Source organism: Chiloscyllium plagiosum, unplaced genomic scaffold, assembly GCF_037043375.1.
Source record: "Chiloscyllium plagiosum isolate Xiang-an unplaced genomic scaffold, Cpla_swu_hap1 HiC_scaffold_45, whole genome shotgun sequence".
Lineage (NCBI taxonomy): Eukaryota > Metazoa > Chordata > Chondrichthyes > Orectolobiformes > Hemiscylliidae > Chiloscyllium > Chiloscyllium plagiosum.
Genome location: NW_028270183.1, coordinates 15,099,014 through 15,107,733, shown reverse-complemented (window position 1 = coordinate 15,107,733; position 8,720 = coordinate 15,099,014). Strand labels below are relative to the sequence as shown.

Below are 8,720 nucleotides of genomic sequence, written 5' to 3'. Positions count from 1 at the left end.
GCAGTGCAGTGTTCCTGAACCATGAGGTTGGAACCTGTGGATGGGTGATCCCCTAAGACTTTCCAGACCACATTCTCTACTCCAGTTTAAAAATCTGTCTAACTCATCCTTAAATTTACTCACTGTCCCAACATCCACCACACGTTTGGGGTAGAGAATTCCACAGATTCATGTAAGATACGTTCTGCAAATTTAAAACCAAGTTGAGGAGAAAATAAGTTACTTATTTGATTTTCTGGCTGTGGATAGCACTGATCTGGTCTTCATTACCTTACTCTTGGTTGTTCAGAAAACAATTCCTGATGAAGGACTTATGTCTGAAACGTTGATTCTCCTGTTTCTCGGCTGCTGCCTGGCCTACTGTGCTTTTCCAGCACTACACACTCAACTCTGATCTGCAGACGTCTCTTTCTCCTTCCTATATCTACATTTTTTTTTGTTTCTAACCCATTTTGAGGATGGCAGACTTTCAAGCAAAATGGTGAGAATGGTTCTTGATAAACAGGTCCCAGTGCAGCTGAGGTTTTGGTACAAACACCTTATCTACTTAGTGAGATACAAGCAATGATGTTTGTTGTTCATCACCTTAGACTCAGTTGAGTATGGAGGTAATCGCTTCATGTTGGGGATCTGCATCTGCTAAATAATTGAATTGCCTGGAGGCAGATTGTGTTATTGGGACTTGTTCTGAGGAAAGCTCACTGGACCTGAAACGTTAACTCTGATTTCTCTCCAAAGATGCTGCCAGACCTGCTGAGTTTTTTTTTCAGCGATTTGTTTTTGTTTGACTAAATATCTCTGCCCTAGCCATGGTGGCCGAACCAAGCTCTTCCATCTACTTTTTGGTACATTTTCCCACGTTACTCAGTCACATCAATCAATCATCAGCCTGAGAAATTTCAAAATATAAACTGGCCTCAAACTTATTTTTTTCCGTTCTAATCGACCTGCTCAAAGACGTTATTACCCCCACTCTCTGGAAGAGGTGGGGTTTTAATTGGAGCCCTGCGCCACGAGACGGTAGAATAAGGATGTAACAAAGAAGCTGCTTTCAACCTCATTATTCTCTGCCGATAGTTCTCGGTGGCAACTTCACCTTTAACTAAGTGTGCACATGCGCACTATTGCGGACGGGCTAGTGCAGCTGAGAGTTCAGTCCGACGGGAAAACCGTTTCAAGTTGCATTCGTTTACTGGCTATAAATTGATTGAATACTGGTCGGCCTCCGATCATGATCACTGTTTGTAAAAATGCAGCGACGTCCTCAGTGTGCCGTTGACCTTTGCTTTCTCTTCCTTTTTCTGCTTTTTTTGGGGATCGGGTCCGATGCTGCGTGGCGGAACCTTCTTTTTCCTGCCGTGTTCCCGGGAGAGCCCTGAATCAGGAACACAGTCAAGATGGCGGCGCTGTGGCGATGGTTCCGCTCTTCGGCTCCTGCGGCAGAAGCGGGATTTTGGAGTCGAGTTCGAAATAATAAAATAGGTAAAACCCCGCTCGGTCCAGACTGCTTAGAGAATAAACGCTATTCACCACAAAACCCTTGTCAAAGGGAACAGGATATTCGGCCCAACCAGTCCATGCGAACCTCCTTTGTCATTACTCATACAGCATGAAAACAGACCCTTCGGCCCAACCCGTCCATGCCGACCAGATATCCCAACCCAATCTAGTCCCACCTGCCAGCACCCGGCCCATATCCCTCCAAACCCTTCCTATTCATATACCCATCCAGATACCTTTTAAATGTTGTAATTGTACCAGCCTCCACCACATCCTCTGGCAGCTCAGTCCATACACGTACCACCCTCTGTGTGAAAATGTTGGCTCTCAGGTCCCTTTTAAATATTTCCCCTCTCACCTTAAACCTATGCCCTCTAGTCCTGGACTACCCTGCCCTCAGGAATAGAGCTTGGCTATTCACTCTATCCATGTCCCTCATGATTTTATAAACCTCTATAAGGTTTATAACCCTCAGCCTCCGATGCTCCAGAGAATACAGCCCCAGCCTATTCAGACTCTCCCTATAACTCAAACTCTTTAATCCTGGAGACATCTTGTAAATGTTTTCTGAATCCTTTCAAGTTTCACAACATCCTTCTTATAGCGGGAAGACCAGAATTGCACACAGTATTCCAAAAGTCGACTAACCAATGTCCAGTATAGGCAACATGACCTTCCAACTCCTATACTCAATGCACTGACCAATAAAGGCAAGCATCCCAAACGTCATCTTCACTACCCTATCTACTTACTACTCTACTTTTAAGGAATTATGAACCTGCATTCTAAAGTCAAATCTACCACCTTAATCCTCTTTGTTTCTTTGTACCTCATCTGCTTGTCCTCCTGCTCAGGAGAGTTGGACATTCTCACATCTCTTTAGAAGTTTATTCTGAATTTCCTATTGGATATCAGGGTGATTGTCTTTTATTTACACTGTCTCATTCTGCTGTTCACAGGATGAAACATCATCCACTCCATCAAAACCTTCCATCATCATTAACTCAGCCTTTTCTTTCAAAAGCCCATTCATGTTTTCTTAGTAGTTATAGCGTCACAGTTCTGGTACTATTCTTATAAAAATAAATGAACATTCATCAGTTATAAATCTTTATTTTAATAATAGACAGCCAGAACTGTAATTTTGAGAGTAGTCCAATCTAGAATAGAGAAAACAGAAACCCTGGAAGTATGGAGTAGTTCAGTTAAAATGTGGAAAGAGTGAGTTAACATTTATAAGCTGATGACTTGTCCAAACATTGATGCTGTTTCAAAAAACTGGAAGACTGCATATCCTGGTAATCAGAAACAAAAACAGAAATTACTGGAAAAACTGAGCAGGTCTGGCAGCATCTGTTAAGAGAGAAATAGAACTAATCAACTTCTGAAGAACATCACTGGACTCGAACCATCAATGTTGGTTTCTCTCCACAGATGCTGCCAGATTTGTTACTTAATTCAATGTAACTTGTTAGATTAGATTCCCTACAGTGAGGAAACAGGCCATTCGCAACAAGTCCACACCAACCCTCTGAAGAGTAATCCAACCAGACCCATTTCTCAACATTTACCCCTGACTAATGAACCTAACACAATGGGCAATTTAGCATGGCCAATTCACCTGACCTGCACATCTTTGGACTGTGGGAGGAAACTGGAGCACCCAGAGGAAACCCAAGCAGACACAGGGAGAATGTGCAAACTCCACACGGATAGTCGCCTGAGGCGGAAATCCAACCTGGGTCTCTGGTGCTGTGAGGCAGCAGTGCTAACCACTGAGCCACCATGTTAAGTTAGACTCAGCAAGTATGGAGGCAATCGTTTCATTTGGGGATCTGAATTTGCTAAATAAATGAATTGGCTGGAGGATGATTGAGTGTGTTATTGAGACTTGTTCTGAGGAAAGTCACTGGACCTGAAACATTAACTCTGATTTCTCTTCAAAGATGCTGCCAGACCTGAGTTTTTTTAGCAATCTAAATAAAAACAGAAATTGCTGGAAAAACTAAGCAGGTCTGGCAGCATCTGTGAAGAGAAAATTAGAATTAATAAATTTCTGAAGAGCATCACTGGACTCGAAATATTAATGCTGATTTCCCTCCAGAGTCCAGTGATGTTCTTCAGAAATTTATTAATTCTAATTCTCTCTTCACAATGCTGCCAAACTTGTTATTTTTCCAGCATTTTCTGTTTTTATTTTAGATTTTCAGCATCCACAGTACTTGCTCATTATGAACCTAACCAAGGTTCAATTCAAATTTAGCATAATCTCTCCATCTTTTAATTCAGTTCCTCAAGATATGAAACCCAGTGTTTGTTTTATTTTCTCTAAAGGCCTCATTGATCCGTATTATACCTTTAGTGATTTGTGTATTTATACTCCCAGATATTTTGGCTCCTTTGTTTCAGATGTAGGTTCTTCTTGTCCAAGTAATATGACACTTCCTTAGTTTTCTTTCTTGTTTCATTTTGATTGAAGTCCATTTACGAACAATAAGCTTGCTCTTCAAATATATTAAAATTTACTTTTAATTTGTTGTAGATATCCTTTGTATTAACAAGCCTTCCCAATGTGGCATCAGTTATAAACTGAGAAATTGAATTCTAATTCCAACGTCTGGACAGTTGGTATAAACTGTTCATAGGGATAGTCGTCCCGGACCTGATTATTGTGGGACACCACTTCCACCTTCTGCCTTTTTATGTAACTATCCTTTATCTGCACTGTCCAATTTGTCTTTCACCTAGCTAGCAATTTGTCCTGCTGATAATACTGCATTAATCTTTTGTGTGGCATGCAGTCAAAAGTTTTTTTTTTAAAATCTAGATGTATTATCTGTATTGCATTACACTTGTCAACTTGTCTCTGTTAATAAAATAGCAGAAATAGGGCAGATGGCACTTTGGTCCTGTCCTGCCATTCATTTAGACCATTGCTTATCTAATCATGGCCTCAACTCTACTTTCCTGACTCACAACATAACTCCCAAATCCCTTAAATATCAAACATTAATCTAACTCAACCTTGAATACACTCAGTTTGGATAAAGAATTGTAAAAATTTACACTCATCTGAGAAAAGAAATTCCTCCCATCTCAGTCTTAACTGACAGACCCATTCTCAAGCAGCGTCCCTTAGTTTTAGAATCCCTAGCAAAGCAAATTATCTCCTCACCATCCATCCTATCAACTATTCCCATCAGAAACTTGTATGTTTCGATCATTTGCCCCTGATCTTACCAGCCCATCTATATGTTCCTGTAGCTTTCTTCCTCACTACCAGCCTTCCAATCTTTGTGTCATCCCAATTCTGTAAGGGTAGTCAGTGTCTAACCCATTCGTTTTACATAGTTGCATGGATTTTAAGAGTTTTGGAAGTTGTGGATGAACTGAGACAAGAATAGACACTTCCATTTCACATGCTAATTTGTTCTGTTGCAGGTGTCTGGACACTGAGTCTTCTTAATGATTACAAAGAGGCCTGTAAAGAGATTGTTGTGGGGGCCAGAGATCACCCAGGAAAAGCTGCCTTCTACTGCACACTCCTCACAGGGGCATGTGTTTGTGGATACAAAAACCCATGTGACAAATCCTTTCAGGCAACTCTGTTGGAAGCATCAAACCAGCTTTTAGTCTTGTCACCTTGGGTCCGGAACAGTCGGTCAGACCGGCACATCCAGAATCTGGTGACAGTCAAAAACCAGGGCCGACTCCGGCATCAGAACCTGCTCCTCTTCTCTCTCGTGTATGCAGCACCCTATGATGCAAAGACCAGTTTATACAATGCACAATGTGAATATTTGAAACCACAGTGGTCAGAATTTCCAGGCAGAGTTTTGGACATTGGGTTTTTTGGCAAATGGTGGATCCTTAGTTCCAAAATGAGAGACTGGGACATCAATGATGAAGAGTTTGCTTATCTGCCTGTTGAACTGCAAACAGTTACATGGCAGAATCTTCATTCAACTGAGAATGAGAGACTGTTTGAATTAAAGTTCCAGCCCGTCATTCTTGGAGAAGAGGACTCACAGGAGGGGGGTGGAGGCTAACAAACACTGTGCACTGTGCCACACTAGTTACAAAACATTTTTTAAAATTGTTAAGGATAAAAACTTAAGCTCATCACCTCACAGCTTTATCCTTCTCCTTGACTGGTTCACAATTTTATAAAACTTTTTTGTGTTGTTATAAAAATGTAAATAAACTTAAACAAACATAATCCCAAGAATTATGCTGTCCTGATTTTCAATGTACCAGGTTATAGTACTGGCTATAGCCAATGACAAGTATCCCAGTGGCAAGTTATATTGATACAGAATTACATGCAGGACATTGGATAAGTATATTGAGCATATCATCTAATGTGCTATCCATATGGTTTATGAAACCACTTCACCATTTTGTCTTTCTTTCTTCTCCTTTACAAATGCATAGCTTTTGAGGATAAAGGAACCTTGTCTTCTAGAAGTGGTGATGCAGCACTTTACTATATTCATGATCTGTACTGTAGAGTGACTGAAATGCAGTATTTCTCTATGCACATCAGGCATGAGTGAATGTGTGGTTGTTATTTGCAGTGGGAGGCAGGTTCAGTGGCATTCTCATGCCACCAAGTGGTAAATTCAAATAGTGATGGCAGAAATATAAAAACGGACTCTACCTTTTATATAATCACAGGCCAGTACAGCTAAGACCACCATCGAGTCTGGACAAGCCCTTTCAGAGTTGGACCACTCATCTGCTCTTTCCCTATACCTCTGTCATGAGTTCTCCTCCCATTATTTAAGGAATTTCATTTTGAAATTGAGTCTATATCCCCACATTGACTAGCAGTACATTCCAATCCCAAACCTTCACAAAAATTATGCAACATCGAACAATACAATTAATCTAATCTGCCTGCACATGGTCCATAATCCTTAATTCCTTGTCCGTTCACATGTCTGTCTAAATGCCTCTTAAACACGTCACAACTGGTTCTTTTGCCAAGCTTGGAAAATTTGCACTCGTCATCAACCATTTAACTACTGGAGACAGTTTCTCCATTTGTCTAAACTCTTCATTATCAATACCTTAATGGAATCTACTTTTAACTGATAAACCCCATCTCAGTCTTAATAAAGCAAGTAAGAGAAATTGTTCTCTCTAGCAAATGTGGCAATAACCAGTGGTCATCAGTTTAGCAAGAGGAGAAATTAAGAAAATTCCTTTCATGCAGCAGGAACACATTACCTGAAGGCCGATGGCATAAGATTCCATTGCACCTTTAATTTCCAATTTGTAATGGACTTGAAGAGAATGAATTTGAATGGTTAAAAGGGAAAAGCTAGGGTAAACCGTTAAATTGAAGGAATTACAAGAATGGAACGCTTTAAAAATTGGGTAGATTTTAAACGGATTAAAATTAGGACTGGTAAGATTTTAAGGGAATTTCTGTCAATAGAAAGAAACTATATCTGTTGGGTAGAGAGTCTGAGAGCTTAAATTCAAAACAATAGGAGGTGATCTCATGAGCTCAAAGTTGGATAGAATGTTTCAACCGAATACTAAATTCTTCACTTCAGCTACAAACGGTCATAGGATTACTGACTGAGTTACACCGACAACAGAGAAAATGGACAGGCACCAAGAGAGAGGGGAGCCAGAATTATATTTAAAGCAGAATACAATTTTAAGTAACCTATAGAGATTATTCATTATAATTTTGGGGATTTCTTTAGGTATTTACATTTTTTAATTGATAAGGAATATATTAGATTATTGATTGAAAGACAGCACATTTGCCAAAGATTTACATCTTGTATTCAATCAAGATAATCCATAAGAAAAGACAATGTAAAAGGAAAACAAGTTTTATACTATGTGAAAGGTGAATCCTGGTTGGCAAATGAACTCTGATTGGTGGAGGGATGCCTGGAAAATTCACAAGTTAGATAATGAATGACACAATGGTAATTAATATTCAGCAATATTCAAGTTCTGTACCACCAAATGAATATTCACAATAAAAGATTTCAGAATTAATAATTTGTTAATTTCTGTGTAATTTATTCACAGTCAGCCTTGACATCTTTCTGATTGTTGTATCTTAATGGTGTCATTCTTGTGATTAGCAGAGATTAAACTTCCCCATCAATCGCTGCCTCAAGCAGGTTACTGGATAGCATTCAGTGCCCAGTTGCAGCACTTTGATCATGTCCCCTTCCGAGATTAGTACAGACCAGTGTTCTCCAGCCAATATCTCTGTCTCAGGTTTGCTGCAGTGTTCCAGTGAAAGACAGCACCTTTTTCCACTTGGGAACCTTGCAGCCTTCAGGACTTACTGAATTCAACAATTTTAGGACTTGAGCAACTTTCCCCTACCCCCAAACACCAGGCCTTGTCATCACATGGTCCACAACCACTCACAACCCATTACCAGGTACTAATAGTCTCCATTAGCAGCTATTCATTTACCTGGGATACTCTTTGTCCTCTTCTTTGTCTGTCCAACTGTTTTTCTCTCTCTTTGGGCTCTACCTCCACCTATTGTTTACTCCCCTCTCCTGCAAAAAACCATGTTTTTTTCCCAGCTACCATCATTCCTGAAGGGTCACGGGACCCGAAATATTAGCTGATTCTCTCTACAGATGTTGTTAGATCTGCTGTGGTTTTCCAGGGGTAAAAACAATGACTGGTCAGGCAGCATCCAGGAAAGTAAGATGTAAATCTTTGGCAAATGTGCTGTCTTTCAATCAATAATCTAATATATTCCTTATCAATTAAAAAATGTAAATACCTAAAGAAATCCCCAAAATTATAATGAATAATCTCTATAGGTTACTTAAAATTGTATTCTGCTTTAAATATAATTCTGGCTCCCCTTTCTCTTGGTGCCTGTCCATTTTCTCTGTTGCCTGACCTGCTGTTGCCTGACCTGCTGTGCTGTTCCAGCAATAAAGTTTCAACTTTGATCTCCAGCATCTGCAGACCTCACTTTCTCCTAAAAACAATGACTGCAGATGCTGGAAACCAGATTCTTGATTAGTGGTGCTGGAAGAGCACAGCAGTTCAGGCAGCATCCAAGGAGCTTCGAAATCGACGTTCTGGCAATTTCCTTTCTTGTCTCTAAGCCTTTCCCTCCTTATTCTGTACCAATGCTTCTTTTATGCCCTCCTTCATATCTCCTAAATGTTTAAACATCTAGCCCCTCACATTTTACATTCCATCTCCCCTCCTCC

At 40.1% G+C, this 8,720-nt stretch overlaps 1 protein-coding gene across 1 annotated transcript; it reads left to right on the top strand.

Moving 5' to 3' along the window:
- Nucleotides 1–5,719, top strand: timm29 (translocase of inner mitochondrial membrane 29). Its single transcript, XM_043694811.2, has 2 exons — nt 1–1,482; nt 4,942–5,719. The coding sequence occupies exons 1-2, from the start codon at nt 1,398–1,400 to the stop codon at nt 5,547–5,549; spliced, it is 693 nt and encodes a 230-aa protein (XP_043550746.2). The 5' UTR covers nt 1–1,397; the 3' UTR covers nt 5,550–5,719.
- Nucleotides 5,720–8,720: the final 3,001 nt, after the last annotated feature.

Coding starts and splice junctions, on each gene's coding strand:
- timm29 (XM_043694811.2), top strand. CDS start 1,398: ATGGCGGCGCTGTGGCGATGGTTCCGCTCTTCGGCTCCTGCGGCAGAA. Junction 1,483..4,941: donor AGTTCGAAATAATAAAATAG/GTAAAACCCCGC, acceptor GTTCTGTTGCAG/GTGTCTGGACACTGAGTCTT.